The 18,410-nt window shown below is 38.2% G+C and overlaps 1 protein-coding gene across 4 annotated transcripts in view; it reads left to right on the top strand.

The window, feature by feature from the left end:
• Positions 1 to 18,410, top strand: part of col16a1 (collagen, type XVI, alpha 1) — a 102,421-nt gene that overhangs the window by 75,474 nt on the left and 8,537 nt on the right. For 2 of the 4 annotated variants that reach the window (XM_083543197.1, XM_083543196.1), the window contains 16 exons: positions 787 to 834; positions 1,761 to 1,832; positions 2,879 to 2,932; positions 6,219 to 6,254; positions 8,410 to 8,526; positions 8,913 to 8,951; positions 9,054 to 9,131; positions 12,909 to 12,953; positions 13,471 to 13,515; positions 14,355 to 14,408; positions 14,552 to 14,605; positions 17,110 to 17,163; positions 17,859 to 17,903; positions 18,010 to 18,063; positions 18,178 to 18,213; positions 18,311 to 18,373. In XM_083543197.1, the coding sequence (XP_083399323.1) occupies positions 787 to 834; positions 1,761 to 1,832; positions 2,879 to 2,932; positions 6,219 to 6,254; positions 8,410 to 8,526; positions 8,913 to 8,951; positions 9,054 to 9,131; positions 12,909 to 12,953; positions 13,471 to 13,515; positions 14,355 to 14,408; positions 14,552 to 14,605; positions 17,110 to 17,163; positions 17,859 to 17,903; positions 18,010 to 18,063; positions 18,178 to 18,213; positions 18,311 to 18,373 (894 nt within the window). The remainder of the gene's footprint in view (positions 1 to 786; positions 835 to 1,760; positions 1,833 to 2,878; positions 2,933 to 6,218; positions 6,255 to 8,409; positions 8,527 to 8,912; positions 8,952 to 9,053; positions 9,132 to 12,908; positions 12,954 to 13,470; positions 13,516 to 14,354; positions 14,409 to 14,551; positions 14,606 to 17,109; positions 17,164 to 17,858; positions 17,904 to 18,009; positions 18,064 to 18,177; positions 18,214 to 18,310; positions 18,374 to 18,410) is intronic. The other 2 variants (XM_083543199.1, XM_083543198.1) reach the window with 1 other exon arrangement.

Here is an 18,410-nt window from a genome sequence, read left to right as displayed (position 1 = left end):
GACCTTTTTTGACCAAGCTGCTTGGCAATTTCCCCGTAGCCCTTTCCAGCCTTGTGGAGGTGTACAATTTTGTCTCTAGTGTCTTTGGACAGCTCTTTGGTCTTGGCCATGTTAGTAGTTGGATTCTTACTGATTGTATGGGGTGGACAGGTGTCTTTATGCAGCCAACGACCTCAAACAGGTGCATCTAATTTAGGATAATAAATGTAGTGGAGGTGAACATTTTAAAGGCAGACTAACAGGTCTTTGAGGGTCAGAATTCTAGCCTATAGACAGGTGTTCAAATACTTATTTGCAGCTGTATCATACAAATAAATAGTTTTAAAATCATACATTGTGATTTCTGTATTTTTTTTTTTTTAGATTATGTCTCTTACAGTGGACATGCACCTACGATGACAATTTTAGACCACTCCATGATTTCTAAGTGGGAGAACTTGCAAAATAGCAGGGTGTTCAAATACTTATTTTCCTCACTATATATATATTTATATATTAAAATTTGTTCTTATTGTCTCTGATATAAAAAAAGTAATAATAATAATTTTAAAGAAGCTTCGGATTTAAAACCTATCGAACATCTGTGGTCAAATTTAAAGACCAGAGATTAATATAAGAAAATGAATATGTCGAAAAGATTCGGCAGGAAATGCGTTAGTGTTCTACTTTTTAAAACAAATCTCTATTGTAAGGGTGTTAGTCGTGCACAAATCTTGTGAAAATATGTTCAGGATAACAAGCTAAACAAAAATCGATTTGCAGAATTCTGTTGTTTTTGTTTCACAGGGTGTCCCTGGTGGTCATGGTGGGAACTCGTGGCAGCCTGGTCCTCAGGTTTGACCCTTTAGATCTCAGTTAATAAATGCACTGGTTATTAAACTCTTAACTGCTATTTTTGAGCAGCATGCTTATACAAAGATCAATCATAGTATTAAAACTAACATTGTGCATGTCTTCCTTATGCCATAAAATAGGAAAGTGGTTTTTTTTTTTGTATCTTGCACCAAAATGTTAGCAGCAGATACTTGAGGTTCTGTAAGTTGTGTTTTAAAATTCTAGAGTATACTAGGATGTTCTGCTGAAAGAGACCATTTCCCCTTTTTTTGTCAATTGGGGGATGTGGAATGGGGTGGGGGTTCTTGGTCTGCAGTAATGTTCAGGTAGGTGGAACGTACCAACGTAGCATCCATGTGAATACCAATATCCAAGGTTCCTCACAGAACATTGTTCAAATCGTCACTCTAGCTTGCCTTTTTCCCATAGTGCATCCTGGTGTTATCTTGATGTGATTCATCAGACCAGGCCATGTTCTCCCATTGCTCCATGGCCTACTTTTAATGCTCAATTTTTGCAGTGCAGCACTATGGGTTGAAGATCCGGGTTTTTTTTAGGATGGAATTGGAATGTGACCACAAGGATCTCTGTTTGGCTTCCTTGTCTTAATCTTTATTCGAGGTCAGGAACTGTGGGTTATGACTAAAAGAATAAGAGCAGCGTTAGACATTAAGTTCCTCCTTGGAGTTGCTGGGATTCCTCATCTTGATAGTTTAAAGAACTCCACAGTTTATGTAGTGGAGGTAAATTAAATATGCCCCACTAGTTGGAGACATTGAACCAAAGCAAAATTGAGAGAGAAGATAGCTTTCTCACAGTTGGCCTAAAAACATCAAATGATCTCCCTGGAAAAAATATAGTATATATTGTTGTATTAATATATTGTGCTAATCCTAACCCTGTTCCTATTGGATGTGCTTCACCAGGGGCCTCCAGGACCTCCGGGTCCACCAGGACCTCCAGGGCCCCAAGGATTTACAGGGTTCCCAGGACCACAGGTTAGTGCTTACCAGTGTGGTTGTGGATCTCTCTTGTGAAACAGAGGTCTTTGGTATGGGATTTAAACCTGTGTCTCTGTGAGCTTCTGTGTCCTCTGCTGTCTTTGGTGTCTCGCATTGTCTTAGTATGTGGCTTTTTTTTATGGTGGAAGGCGGCGTGCATGGGAAGCTGTGGCCTTTGGCAAAAGTAAAAAATTTTTTATAATCATTATAATGAACCAAGTGAAATTTAAACCACTGTTCTATAAACTAGACAAATCAAATAATGTAAATATACTTCATTAAATACTTCATTAAATTATAATTAAGTTTAAATGTAGCTTTTAATGTAGCTGCTTCTGTTAATGCTGCTGAATTAATCCTTAAAGTCGTGTTAAACTGCCCTGCCTATATGTTGAAGTTGCACTAACACTTGGAAGGGGGCCTGGGAATGTCGGCTCGGATATATCTTAAACCGTAATGTAAAGTAGAAGTAAAATGTATTTTTTAAATATGAATTTTAATAGTTTTTATTTTAAAAAAGTAATGTTTAAAATTAATCTTGATCCAATTAAAAGTAATGTTTGTATTGATATGTATATATATATTTTTATTTTTTTTATTTAAAAACCATGCCAAGCTCACTGTGAAGTTCTGGAATACTCTGGAATTCTCTTGTTGGGGTGCCCCACCTATAGACTTTAGTCATTCCCAAGAAGAATGGCTTGTAAATTTGATAAATTAGGTAATTTGGTTGAAGTAGCATTTTTATTTCATTTATTTAATAAAAAAAAAATTAGACTGTGGGAAAAGAAGTGTCTCAGCAAAGCTTCACTGTGGGCAAAGCTTGGTCTTTAACTTGGTGTTGTGTTGATTTTCCAAGCTTGATTGAGAAGATCTAAAACTTAAAGCAAGTCAGATTGCAAGCTAAACCTAAACAGTAGCCTACGCACTGGAAACACAAACCAGGTCCCGGATCTTTCGGCTACATTTTCCATACCACGCTGGAGATGGAGGTGTCCAGAGCCTGGCTGAAGGCTAAATTCAACCTCAGTTCCTTTTTGCAGGGTGACCCTGGCAATGATGGCTTACCAGGGAAACCGGGTCCGCCCGGCCAACCAGTGAGTAACTGAATAGTGGGAGGAGCTCATGGAGTAATTTCACATAAATTCTCAAGAATCTGGTTGGTTGACATCTGCCTTGGGTTCCATTCTGGAGTCGTTGTTTTTATCACACCCTTATGATCTTCCTCTTCCTCCTTTTTTATTGAATTTTAGCACAAAAGGGTATGGTGTGGAGAATTTTTGCAATTTGATCTAGTTTTATTTAACCCCATTGGACCTACTGCTAGATCTCTAATGTGCTTTGCAATGTTACCAATCACTTAGAGATGTTTCCTTAAATAAGGTACAAAACCAACTGTTGTATATTTCAAAGTATTTCAGCGCCTCCTGGGCGAGTCCTTCTCTTCCACTCTTGCGGTGTTGTTGACTCGAGTCTCCTGAGCTAATAATTAAATCACTTGAGCTAATAAAGTATTTAAACCCTTCTTAAGCTACATTTTTTTTTCTTCGCCCCTTTATGAAGTGGCAAGGGGAAGTCATTGAGAGTGTGTTAAAAATTTGAAACACAGGGTTGCTTTGGATCTGGAGCAGGCTTGGCTTTATACGAGCTATTAGTGGGATTAATGATGTGGAGAGACAGAGTTCACTAGTGCAGCATCTTGAGGACAATAACATCGCACCGTATATTTTTTTATAGGGTTTTTTTTTTTTTCGAGAAAGAAAATGGTAAGCATTCGCGAGCGTTTTAGCTTGGCACAACTTGAACGGTCTCAACTGCGCCATATTCATTAGGAAAACCGATGCTGGCCTCGTTCTTTCGGCATTAACTTCATTTTTTGTTGTTGTTGTTGTTGACTTGCAGCGAGGGTGGCTATTAAGGTAACTGATGTGCAGTAAAAAAGGTATTAAATTTCATTTAGTGCAGCTTACTGTAGCGTCCACTTTAGTGTCTACCTACCTGTCGTTTTTGCCTTGGTCTTTTTTTATATTTTGGCTGACCATAGGACTTCTTTTGCTTTTCATTTGCCATGAAATAATTCTGTCGGTGGCAGAAATCCTGCCTCTAAGTCCTGCTCCATTTCTAAAATTTCCAGATTCAAACCACCAGGTCAACAATTAAACTGCATAAATGTCCATCCTCTTAATAGTTCAATCACATCAATATTATAACATATTAATTTAACCACCGACGAAACAAATACAAATTAAAACCCCCGAGTTTGCTACGAACAATCACTCGAAATCATGATAAAACCCCACCATAAATAGCTAAATATCAAACCCGCTAGTGTAACCGGAATATGTAGAACAACCTTCGGAAGACGTCGTAATTATGACGTCTTTGTAAGATCCTCTAATTGCGCACGGTTATAATCAAAAGTTAGTGCAAATTGCTTCAGAAGCACAAATTACAACCCCTGCTGATTACAGCAGTTTCGCGCGGAACAAGTCGGTTGGATAGATATCGCGGCAGTGCAAAGTTCGCCAAGCGCTCAGGAGTAAAGCACTCCAGAGAGTCGGGTTCAGCATTTCAGACCACCCAGTAGTGACAGGAGAAATATGAACTTTACATCTGCTTAGAGACTGCAGACACCTGCTTTATTTTTCACACCCGTAGGCTTGCGGTGCCAAATCCTTTCCGGTGCTGTACCGCACCGAGTCGAGGCTGCAGGTTAAAAGCTTACGATAATTGATGCGTTTTTATAGAACGCTCATTAAACAAAAAAGAATTGCAACACCTCTCTGTATGGAACACAGTGTTTTAGAGCAATTTTTGCTTCTAAATGATTGCTATTATAGTCATTATACTGTAGGGTTTAACTTACTTCCCATAGGCTTACATTTGCATTCACGGCCTTGTACTTTTGCAGGCATCAAAATAGATTATTGATTGGACTAAAGACCTTCTGCTCTTTAAAAGACTTTAATTACCTATGTTTCCATACACCTCAGTAATTCAACCAAGGTGAATTTTAAAAAAGGGTATCAGACTATATCTCTTGTTCTCACTGTAAATGAAATGTCCTCAAATTATCTTATTTAACCGATAAACACAAAATAAAGAGATACAAATTTCCAAACAATTTGGGTCAAAAGCTCTTTTTGTTTAACATTTCATTCCACATGGAGTCCCCATTTGCTCCAATAATTCCCTCCCACTCATCCGGGAAGAGCTGAAGCTGGAGGGTGCCTGCGGAGATTTGGGATGATTCAGTTTTAGTTAGTGAAATCAGATAATGATGAAGGTGAGGTTGGGAGATCTGGGGTGCGATTCAACTCCATTTCAGGTGCTGGATGGCAGGCATCAAAATGGTTCATTGTTCGGATTAAAGACGTTCCTGCTCTCGAAAAGAATTTAATTACTCATGTTTTTATACATCTGAGTGCTTCGGACAAAGTGAATAGAAAAAAAAAAGGTCTCAGAGTAAAATAAAAGTGTACCAGACTACCTGTTTTTGTTCTTATTATACAAGAAATGCCCTTGAAGAAATTCCCAAGAAATGAACACAATATAAAGAGATAAAAATCCGCAAACAATTCGGATGTAGGCCACTCAAGACCTTTCACGGAGTTCTAAAACAAGCCGAATCTCATAGTTCAATTGAAGGGAAAATTCCTATCTTCCATACTGAAAGGCATCTATACAGTTGTGGGCCTTTTGGTGTAACACATTGGAGAAGAACCACATATGGCTGGAAAAATCAGGTGTCCTGATATTTTTGTTCCTATGTAACTAACAAGCACGTTCAGATGTTATGAAGCAGGAAAGAAATGTTTTAATGTAGTTTTAATAGAAAAAACTAGTTTTACTATAGTAAAAATTCAAGCTTTAAAAAACGATTGAACTTGCGCATTGTGCAAACTAATATAAAAAAAAAAATCAATTATTATTAATAATAGTAGTATCTTTACTTATATTTTTTACAAAAAGCAATGGCTGTGAAACACTGTGAATGTGAAAAAACAAATTGAGGAAAATCTATTGTTTAAATGGGACTATACAATATACAGATGTGTTGTAGTCTTTTGAATATGATGTAACTTCAAGCAGATGTATGACCTCCTGTACTGCTGTGTGTGTTATGAAACAAAGGTTTGTGTATAATGTATAATGCTTGGTTTTGCATTTCAATGATAATTACAATACATTTATGAAGTGCACTCCAAAACGCTACTGAACATTTTTTTATTATGATTGAACCTTCATTGAGCTTCATAACCGTCATAACCTCAGAACCTTCATAAAGTCATTGTTCAGTAACAGTTTGGACTGCACTTAATAGAAATACAGCACAAATGTATTTTCCTGAATATTCTTTTTTGATTCCCTTCCATCTCCTAGATTCCGATCGATATTGAGTCTCCCAATAACAAAAAGGTAAGTATCGCTATAAGGACATTTAAAAAAAAAATTTATTTACATTTTTTTAAGTCAGTTCCTGTACTCACAAACATTCTCAGCACTGACATAAAGTTCAGCCTTCAGTATGTCCATCATGCCCACTCTTTTCTCTTCGCCGTTGTAACACTTGGGACTCTGTGTTCTGAAAGAGCTGAACTTTCAGAGTATCTATTTTGAGTATTCAGAGTAATTTTGAACTGCACACTGATGAATGGTTCTTTTTATCCGCGTAAATATGCAACGATAAAATCTACTTTTTGGATTTCAGTGGAAGGAAATGCATTCGCATTGCTGTCCGCTTTGGTTTAGAATAAATGGAAGGAGATAAGAATGTGGCTTTGTAAGTAGAGAAGATGATGTCGCTAGGTTATTAATATGTACCAGTGTACGGTAGATTATATAAAGAATTTAAAATAAAAATGAAGAATTTTGGCACTGATTGGCAAGTGATTGATTTTGATACTTCGGAAGGTCATGGGTTCAAATACTAGCTCCAACATGCTGCCACTGTCGGGCCCTTGAGCAAGCCTCTTAACACATTTGCACATGAATAATTCATCTTTGTAATGTTCCAAAAAATATATTTTGTTAAATATTTAATTTTGATTTAAATGACATTTTGGAATGGCAAATTATCACTTATGTTACATTATTTAATTTCCATTCTGCTCTTATATTTAAATAAATAATATAATAATAATGTCACATTTATTTTCATGTATTTACTATTACATAATATAAAGCTTTAACTCTGCCCCTGTCCAGTGCTGATCTCTTACTCTAGAAATACAGTGCCAGTGAAAATGTCTTGAAACACCTAGTCATTAATCATTTTTGAGAGAAACATACATGGTTCTTTTGTGTCTTTGCAACAGACTAGGTGATGTAATGTTATAAAGATTGACCAAACAAAGATAAATGTAGATATGTTAGTCTATTTTTATTAAATAATTCTCCTTTAGCATGAATACCAGATTTAAACACTCTGGACAGTTCATTTCTGAAAAAACATTTAGCTGAAATACTTTGCCTGGCTTATTGTCAAATGTGTTCTTTGCTATTTGGAGATTTCTTTCTTGCGATCCAGTTCATTAGCGGTTCATTAGGATTTAGGTGCAGTGTCTGGGCATGATAGATATGATAGATATCACATATAGTTATGATAGGTAACACTCCAGAGGACTGTTTGCTCTCATTGCAGATGGAATTGCACGATGTTGAAGTACGGTTGCCATGTTGGTTTCTTTTACTTTCCGGAAAAGTCTTCAACCTTCCCTGCTCCCCGGAAAAAAATAAAAAAAAAAAACTTTTTATCTTCCACCTCAATGTTTGACTGTGGCTTTGAGGCAGTCTGCTAAAATCTTCTCTCCTGTTGTCCGTCTTATATAAGCTGTTCAGTTAGAGCAAAAACATGTCAAATATAATCTCATCACTCAACAGCACTTTCTTCCACTCATTCACTGTCTTGTGTGGTTTTTGCCTTTTACCGAGTTTGTTGCATAAAACCAAATAGAAAATGCATGCGTTTCAAAAAACATGAAAGCCTCGCTGTTTAACAGGTGCTGCAATAACACAGTGTATTATAGTATTAATAAACCTGTCAATGAAAATACAGCCAGGACTCTCGGCCCGGACATGCCGCTACAGGAGATTAATCAACATATTCCGAGCAACCCGTTTAAAAATCTGTGGTCTAATAAATGCATTAAAAAAACGGGTTGCTTTTTTTTTCCCAGCATTTTGGTAGCTTAATTGCATTTTGCTCTCAAGAGGCGGAAACTTCAGTGACCAAAAGTAATTATTCATCGGATGTCACGGGGTCACCGGTCACTCGTGCATTAACGCCAATAATGTTTGCACATCTTAAACTTCGGCTCGATCTATTCGTCACGCTCGGCGGTACCAGAGATTCTTTGGGTCTCAAAGCTAATATATGGGTGCGTTTTATTTGGTTTTTCTGTTCATGCTTGCTGAACTGTGTAATGAATAAAATACTCCCGTGGGCTGGGCCACGGCGCCACACTATACCCTTTTTTTTTTCTTCACAAAATACCTCTGTATGCTGTAAGTTTCATAATAGCAAAGTACCTATCTGTAGTCGTGTGTCTGTCATGTGTGTGCTGTGCCCTAGACGGACTGCAGCGACTGTTCCAAAGGCCTGCCAGGCGTGCCCGGTGTTCCCGACACTAAACCTGACAAGAGAGACCACGGCAAACCCGGTGTTATTTCTTCGGACGGATGCGAGAAGGTGAGCGCGTCGCTTTTTTACTGCACTTTTGTTCTCGCCACTGCTCCGTAACATTTCCCAGCTTTATTGCATTCATGGACTTGTAAACCCCATGAAGTCTGTATTTGTCGATCTATAAAACCTGCAAAAAATTTTTGTCCTTAAAAGACTATATGGGATACATTTTGTTCTGGCATTATATTCGTCCAAGGTGCAATATCCTGCGTAATCACAGCCACAGATCAAAATATGAAGCTTCTTTTATTGGCAACTGACTGCATAGTAAACATTCATATTAGCTTCTAGTCACACAGGCCTTGATGTACTGTTGTGCCGGTTCGTTTTATTTATGGATGCCATGCAAATGAGCTTGGAATGTATTACCTGATTAAATTTTTTTCATTCAGTGTCTTGAGAGGCATCAGGAAGAGGAACCACAGAGACCTGTAAGTGTACCCCAAACACTTAAAACAGTAAAAGAATCATCTTTCATCAGGCTTGCTTCCGTACATCTTTATGCCACCTTGTGTTTGTGTATTCTGTTCTAGAACATCAATAACAGCCCTTGCCCAGGTGTTCCAGGATCACCGGGGATCCCTGGGCAGCCCGGGATTAAAGGAGATCCGGTGAGAAAACTTTTAATCATTAATATATTTTACAGATGATTGACTACATTTATTTAATTTATATAATTTATTTTTATTAGTAGTATATCTACTAATATCTATTAATAATATATCATAGGTGGAGTCTGATTTCATGGAGATTTTGCCTTTGTTTTAAATGTTATAAGTCTAATTCGTTTCCACACAAGAACATCTGCCAGTTTTAGAAACCACATTGGCTACCACCAATTATTATTATTTTTTTCTACAATGGCTATTTACAGTTGTTGGATCGGGTGGGTCAGATGGTTTTTATCTCCTAGCTAACACATCATAACCTAGTGGTTGGTTTTATTTCTACTGCGAGTCAAAAGAAATAGCTGGAAATAATTTTTTTTTTTTATTTACTTTTGCTTCAATGAAATTTTACTTAAGTACAAGTAAAGTTACGGGTTTTAAAATGTACTGAGGTAAAAGTAAAAAGTAGCTCATTTAAAATGTACTTTTACTGTTACTTTAATTAACAGCAGGAAAGGACAAGGGGATAAAAATGTCAAACTAGTTGGTTTAAAATTAATGTAAAATATGCAGTAAAAATAAAATTGTTTATTATAATGAAAAAACTGCGAGTGCAGATTTAGAAATCAGACAGCGAGCACATACTCAGAACAACATTCGATGCGTCTGCGTTTCGCTTCAAGCTGGGTCTCCATCGCCGGCGTCTGCAAACTTTTGTTTTGGAATTTCTTTTACTAATTAACGGATATCTTTATTATATGTAGTTATGTACAATACTTCAAACAAAACTTACTTAGTAAAAGTAAAAATTATGGATTTTAAAAACTACTTTATAAAGAAGAAGTACACAAAAAAGCTACTCAAATACAATAAAGTACAATTTAATAGTTCCTTTTTTTTTTCTTTTTTTTTTTTTTTACCTCTGGCATGTTTTTACTGCATGGTTTCAGTAACAACTCAGTTGAACACATCATCTATTAAAGCGAAACATGTGGCCATGTTCTATTTTTATTTCCAATTTCGTCTCTTTCAGCCCAACAACATTAGAGTTTAAATTCACACTTTCATTCACACTGTTTTTTTTTATTTTTTATTATTAACAAATTTTAAATGGATCGCTTGCAAAAGCAAAGACAATCATCTGGATACCTTCTTGTGCATGTGCACAATAATAACAAAGTGAAATTATTTTACATAGAATTTCATGTAAATATGATTATCGTATGTCTCAAATTCCTGTATGAGGACTTGCTCCTTTCTGACAACTATTTCTAGTGGTGCAACTGATCACAAATCTTACGGTTCGGATAATTTTTTGGATCAGCAAAAAAGGGGAGGTGGCAAATATAATTTGCTTTCCATTTATTACAAGAAAATTTACAGCAAATTACATACATGTGTTTTAAATGATGAGGGAGAGTTTGCAAGCTCCTCCTCTAGCCATTAATGTTGACTAGTTAACACGTTTACGTATGTAGTTGAACCCTTAACTATTTGAGACGCCACCATCAATGGTGACACCGAAACACCGTCAATATTCTTTTTATTTGCTGAAAAGGCCACAATTCTTATGTAGTTTTGGACAATTCATTTTATAGCAGTTCCTGCAGATAGAACAGCAAATGTCCCTTGAACTCAGGGTCACAATCATCTACCTGCTCTTTACTCCCAAAAGGGGCAGTTAATTTGGTCGAAGGTGCCTATTCATTTGGTCTATTTTAGACAGCAGATGTACTCATGGCATCTTATCCACTAGTTAAACAAAACAAGGCATTGTGGGTCATGTTTTGATCACATCCAGGACAACTCAGCAGACTACAACTTTGCTCAATGAGTGGAAGAGGCAGAAAATGGATATAGGATTCACAGAGGCCAGTTGAGACTCCTGACCTGGCAGATTGTTCAGCTGCGCCAGAGATAAACACAGTCAATAGTGAATCGATTTGGCATCTGGGAAGAGGTCCACATATGCCTTGCCAAACTTCCCATTTCTGGGACATCGCTTCTGGGTGCAGATGCCATTCTGCAGGAGTTGGATTGCACATAGTGGCCTGCCCGAATTGTACTGGCAAGTATGATAATGTCTGTCCTCACTTTGAAGGGACAGGGCGGGTAGGTCTTCTCAATGAATCTGCATTTCTGCTGATAATCTGTATGGCCTGCTTCGGTACTACCAGTTTTTTTGTAGGAGACAGAGCAGCATGATGTGATTCCGGACAGACCTGCTTAAGCGATGTCCTACAAATGGGTAGGATTCGGAGGGCAAACCTCAGAAAGCAAATTATGTGCTCTACTATGGAGGATAACTGATCTGAACCAGGTGTGCAGTTGCAAGGCAGAAATAATATAGAACAGTCAATTGTAAGAACCAATTCACTAAGTCCAGTGTTCAACTGAGTTCCCTCAAATGTGGTGAAAACCACTGTCCTTTTATTGAACTAGGAAATATAAGCAGGACCCTTGTCCTGAACCATCTGTTGATTGTCTTATTGGAGGAGTGTGTTAAACTTGAGGGTATTCTGAGGGGCAGTGCATTTGGCTGTGCTGGTTTCTAGTTTTTGAGACCTGTGTTCTTCCACAGGCTCAAAGACCAACTATAGCACATAAGGGTTGAATTGCATGTGTCTGGCAATGGAGGGTGTGCCATCCACAATTGGCCTGACCATAAAATAGATTGACAGAGCGCAGCCCTGTGTCCTGGCTTCGGTCTCTCGCTGACAAGACCGAAGTTTATATCAGCTCCTCCACAGAGTGATTGTTCCAGTAAAAACATGGCTAATGGAAGACAATGTCAGAAGACCTCAAGAGAACTCCATAATGACATGATGCTTGTAATCCAACATGGGATGAACCACAGAGCTTGGGCACAGCATTGTAAAAAAATAAAGTCTAAAACCTCCTATAAGGCTTTTAGTAGAGTCTGGAGCGCTGTGAAATCCTAGGAGATTGCTAACTCAGAAACTGAAGCCTTAACGATACATATGAAAGATACATATGAAGCAACTACCAATGAGATTCAATGCATTTCACCCAGATAAACGAGGAGAAAACGTTCTACATATCAAATATTGGTCGCAAATGATGCTTTCTAGGTCATAAAAGTGTAGCGCATCTGCTAATAATTCGATGTAAATAAATAATTTTTTACTGATGCAAATATGTTGAAAACGATGCAAAAACCCAACTTGTATCCAAGGCACACTTTTTAAATTGGACACATCACACTGTTAACTTGTGTCTTACTATCTCTGTAGAGTTAGCATGCAATGGTCATGTCCGCAGCAAACGCACGTTACCTGGCACAGAGAAAGTGTGTTTAGGGACAACAGCCCCAGAGCTGTTAGCATTCTGCCAAACAAATGCTGTTAGCTAAGATAAGGGTTTAAAGCCAGAGGTTTACCCTTTTATCATAATGAAGAAGCATGGGATGTACAGCGAAGGTGTGGGGGTAATGCAGTGATTCGGCTAACATCAAGCTAACAGCAAGCTCAACAAAGGGACGGTGAGCGTTTTATTGAGGGAGGCCACTTAACCGTGTTAGGTTCGCTTAGCCACAGGATTTCTAGTCAGAAGGTTAAGAGGAGTGGAAGATTGAGCCTACGCTCTAACATAGCTAGTCTTTTTGTATATCTTTTTAGCTAATCTTATTCTACGATTCATGACCACTGTTTTCTCGGCAGCTCTGAATCCTAATCCCGCTACATGTGGACATTAGCGGCAGGTGTATTTTCCTAGTGTTGTATCACTTGTTTATATTTGTGATAATTTCTTGTCTTCCAGGGGGACAGGGGTGAAAGAGGTCCTGCTGGTCTTCCTGGATCCCCGGTAAGTCTGTGATTTTGTTTCTTTCCTTGTTATGCCTTCGTCTTTTTCTCGCTTTCAAAATATTGACTATTCCTCCGTCTTCTCCACGCTCGTCGAAGACCAGATGGCGGGGACGCGTGTCGTAACCGAGCGAAAACGTTCTCGTTTTAGAAGTGAAGCGGACGCTGGAGTGCTCTTCATGCCTCGATTTAGGCATTAACATTTAGTCCCAGCGCACTCCGCTTGTTTACGCAGGCCAGTTTGTTTCACTTTCCCTCTTTTCTATTGGGAAGTATATATATATATATAAAAAATAAAAAAAAATCGAAAGAAACAGGGTTTTTGCAGTGAGGCTACAGAGCCCTCTTGTGTTTCAATTTAAAACTGCAACGTACCAAGAACACAAGAATGGACATTTGAGTAAGGCATAATGTGTGAAATATTTCAGTCTAAGTTTTCACATTCAATTATTATTATCATTATTTTAATTCAGTGTGTTTTTTTATACTTTTCTTTCTAATTTTGTCTCCTTTTATAGGGTAATATTGGTTTCCCTGGTCCTCAAGGCCCCCCGGGACTCCCTGTAAGTGTTCTTTACTCTCTCCAAAATGCTGTATGCTTTCATTCCTGTTCAGCTTTCACTTCCTGCAGTGTCCGTATTTAACATCCGGGAAAGAGAAAAAAAAACTACGCTGATCGGGTAGCTAGCGAACTCCTAATCTTAGCCGAGATTTGGGTTTTAAGACCAGTGATGGACGAAATACAAGAACCATGTGCTTGGGTTAAAGTCGAGATACACTATAAATAAAATATTACTCCAGAAAAAAACTCCCTTTAAACTTTGACTTGAGTAAAAAGTCTCCAAATGCAAAGTACTATGATTTCTACAATCTCATCAACTGCTTTTAGACGAACCGTAAAATGTCAGAAGAATCGCAGCTGCTGTTCGGAGCTGATTCGGAGCTGATTATAAGCATTTACAAGCCTCATGTTGTCGCTTAAGACGTTGCACGTAAGACGTTTAACGGATAACGACGGCCGATATTCGGTTCGTTTTGGTGCGTTTTGGCTTCCTGTGATAATAAAAGTAATTTCTTGGTGTCATTTGTTTGTTGGGGGATCAATAATTCATCCGCCCCATTATAAGAAGTAAATAACAAGATTGTGTCAGGATTTGGCGTGGCGTGCGGTGTTAGCAGCGAACGTCGCAGACGTGAGATCGGAACAAGAAACTATAAGAGAGCTGGAAATCAGATTATATATATTTATATATACGTAGTGTTTTTTCATTTTCTTTTTATAATTTTGTACAATTTGTAAAAATATTTACCTTAGGTTTATGTAGTGCATTTTGTTCTTGATTTCATTGAGAATTGATTCCTACGTAATATTTGATTGCGTATGATTTTTCATTAATTATAGGGTCAGCAAGGTGAGAGAGGACAACCGGGACATCCTGGACTGAAAGGAGAACAGGTGGGACAAATTTCTTTTCTTTTCTTTTTTCTTTTCTTTTCTTTTTTTTTTTTTTTTTTTTTTGCATAGTTTGGTTGTTTTTACATGTTTTTTAGATACATATATATTCTTAATTAATTATGATTTTTTTTTTTTTTTTTTAGGGTCCACCTGGAAATCCTGGATACCCAGGCGGCATGGGACCACCTGGTCTTTCAGTAAGTGTAGATCTACAGTGGGTACGGAAAGTATTCAGACCCCCTTAAATTTTTCACTCTTTTTTATTTTGCAGCCATTTGCTAAAATCATTTAAGTTCATTTCTCTTCCTCATGAATGTACACATAGCACCCTATATTGACAGAAAAACACAGAATTGTTGACACTGTTGCAGATTTATTAAAAAAAAAAAACTAAAATATCACATGGTCCTAAGTATTCAGACCCTTTGCTCAGTATTTAGTAGAAGCCCCCTTTTGATCTAATACAGCCAGGAGTCTTTTTGGGAAGGCTGCCACAAGTTTTTCACACCTGGATTCAGGGATCCTCTGCCATTCCTCCTTGCAGATCCTCTCCAGTTCTGTCAGGTTGGACGGTAAACGTTGGTGGACAGCTATTTTTAGGTCTCTCCAGAGATGCTCAATTGGGTTTAAGTCATTGCTCTGATTGGGCCATTCAAGAACAGTCACGGAGTTGTTGTGAAGCCACTCCATCGTTATTTTAGCTGTGTGCTTAGGGTCATTGTCTTGTTGGAAGGTAAACCTTCAGCCCAGTCTGAGGACCAAAGCACTCTGGAGAAGGTTTTCGTCCAGGATATCCCTGTGCTTGGCCGCATTCATCTTTCCCTTGATTGCAACCAGTCGTCCTGTCCCTGCAGCTGAAAAACACCCCCACAGCATGATGCTGCCACCACCATGCTTCATTGTTGAGACTGTACTGGACAGGTGATGAGCAGTGCCTGGTTTTCTCCACACATACCGCTTAGAATTAAGGCCAAAAAGTTCTATCTTGGTCTCATCAGACCAGAGAATCTTATTTCTCACCATCTTGGAGAACTCCATGCGGGTTTTCCATGTGTCCTGCACTGAGGAGAGGCTTTCGTCGGGCCACTCTGCTATAAAGCCTCACTGGTGAAGGGCTGCTGCAGTGATGGTTGACTTTCTACAACTTTCTCCCATCTCCCGACTGCATCTCTGGAGCTCAGCCACAGTGATCTTTGGGTTCTTCTTTACCTCTCTCACCAAGGCTCTTCTCCCCCGATAGCTCAGTTTGGCCGGTCGGCCAGCTCTAGGAATGGTTCTGGTCGTCCCAAACGTCTTCCATTTGAGGATTATGGAGGCCACTGTGCTCATAGGAACCTTAAGTGCAGCAAAAAAATTTTTGGAACCTTGGCCAGATCTGTGCCTTGCCACAATTCTGTCTCTGAGCTCTTCAGGCAGTTCCTTTGACCTTAATGATTCTCATTTGCTCTGACATGCATTGTGATCTGTAAGGTCTTATATAAACAGGTGTGTGGCTTTCCTAATCAAGTCCAATCAGTATAATCAAAAATTTCTGGACTCAAATGAAGGTGTAGAACCATCTCAAGGATGATCAGAAGAAATGGAGAGCACCTGAGTTAAATATATGAGTGTCACAGCAAAGGGTCTGAATACTTAGGACCATGTGATATTTCAGTTTTTCTTTTTTAATAAATCTGCAAAAAGGTCAACAATTCTGTGTTTTTCTGTCAGTATGGGGTGCTATGTGTACATTCATGAGGAAAAGAAATGAACTTAAATGATTTTAGCAAATGGCTGCAATATAACAAAGAGTGAAAAATTTAACAGGGTCTGAAAACTTTCCGTACCCACTGTACTTCAGAACTGACTCTAAATGTTACTAGATGCCATAATTTGCAGATGTCCATATTTTTCTGTTTATTAACAACCCTGTTTCCGCCACGCAAAAAAAATTCCGACTTTTTTTTCTGCCGATTCAGAGTTCATTTTTAACAACCAAGAAGAAGCATGAAAGACAGTATCAGTATCACTTCTGCCCTAGCTTCAATGTTGCTATGCCATGCAAGTACATAGCAGACAGGAGCAATTTATCGAAATAATGTCGGAATTAGCATAAATAAAGTCGGATTTTCGAGAAATAACGTCGGAATTGCCAGAAAATCAGGCAAACTTTAGTTTTTTTTGTTTTTTATGTGGAGGAAGTGTATGGAAGCCCGTTTCCACCACTGAAAAAAAAAAGGTTATTTTCACAATTGTGTGATACAAATTGGCAATTCTGAAATTTGTTTCTCAGAATTGTGCGATATAAAGAAAAAATTCTGAATTGCAAAAAAAAGGCGATTGTGGAATACGAGCGCGTTTGTAACTCGTTTGCGACACTTTCACCTTATCATAAGGAAAATTTCCTGATTGCATACAAATTTCTGTTTATAATAAAATGGTACCTCCAGTAATCTTGTGGTTTTCTACTGCATGGTGCTTTTCCAGAAAGTGTCATATCTCGCAATTTGGACGTTTTTCCTCGGAAATCGGATTTTTTTTCTCACAGTTCTCATAATAACCTTAATAATCGCAATGACCTTTTTTTTTTTTTTTTTTATCAGTGGCGGAAACGGCTTCCATAGAAACGGGCTTTAATACTTATCACTATAGGCGAGTTGCCATTGATTCAAACTGTTCGATAAGCTGAATAACATGGTCTTATATACATACACTGCTTTAGGGACTCAAAGGAGAACGAGGCAACCCAGGCACCGTGGGGCAGAAAGGAGAATCGGTGAGAACATTTTTTTTTTCTTTGTCACTTGTTATCCCACAACATTTAATAGCCACTGGTAGCTGGATTAATAACGGTATCACCAGAAAATCTATTTATTACTAATTAAGGCACTTCCTGAGCAGGTTTATTCCTCTTAATCCACCCACAGCATTAATATTTTTTATCTATTTGTTGTTACATTTCGACTACAATATAACTATGTTACTTAGGAGTTCAGAAGTTTTAATTAAAATAAATAAAAATCATAAAAATACTTTTTTTTTGGTGCCTGAAGACACTTTCTGGCATTTATGAAGCACTGGAACTGAAGACTCCTTCCATCGATCAAGAAATACCTTAGAATGTATATTGAGACACCTGTTTTTTTTTCCCCCAAGTGCACAATTTTAACTCTATGTTGATCCATGTTGAAATGGTTTGCATTAACCTGTTATAATGTTCTAGAATGTTCTCTTGAACCCCCCCTGGCCTCTTCACCTCACCTACCTGACTTTACTAAGTGGCTAATCGAATCGCCATATATCTTTAATATCTACAGGAACGTCTTTGCAGAATAGTGTAGATCATTATACCAGGAAACTATACGGAATCACAAAACATGTCCATATAGTGTAGGGACATGGACAGTATCAGAGCTGCTGTGGAATTCTTCACTGGAGAATACGCTGGTCATTTGTCTTTCTGCTTTTCAGGGACCACCGGGATTCCCGGGTCATCAGGGAACGCAAGGCTTAGCTGTAAGAAAACATTATCCGAAAATGGTGTATCACATCAGTACAGGTTTATGTGCTCATATATACTGCAATTATTTAAGCTCCATTTAAAGACGCTTGTGTGCTTCAGGGTGCCAAAGGAGAAATAGGAATGTCAGGACCCTTAGGACCAAAGGGAGATCAGGTAAGTTTGCTTAAACTATTTCTCAGCCACAATTATCAGCACTTCAAATCAATCCCAGGATCGATTATCATGACCGTTTCTATTCTTTTCAATTGTTTTGTATCGGTTTTATAGGGTTTCCCAGGACCACCCGGATTTCCAGGACAGCAAGTAAACATGCATTGCTCGAATGTGTTTTATTTTTCATTGGTTTGCCTATTTATGGTTCCCCCCCCCCCCAAGTCTAACAGGAATTTTTTTTGTCTAGGGACCTCCCGGAAGCCCAGGAAAAATTGGTCCCGTCGGACCTCAAGGACCAAAAGCAGATCAGGCAAGTCGCAACTTTTATATTAAAATCCCTGTTCCAT

This window comes from Silurus aristotelis, assembly GCF_946808225.1.
Source record: "Silurus aristotelis genome assembly, chromosome: 6".
Taxonomy (NCBI): Eukaryota; Metazoa; Chordata; class Actinopteri; order Siluriformes; family Siluridae; genus Silurus; species Silurus aristotelis.
This window is presented reverse-complemented; position numbering and strand designations above follow the sequence as displayed.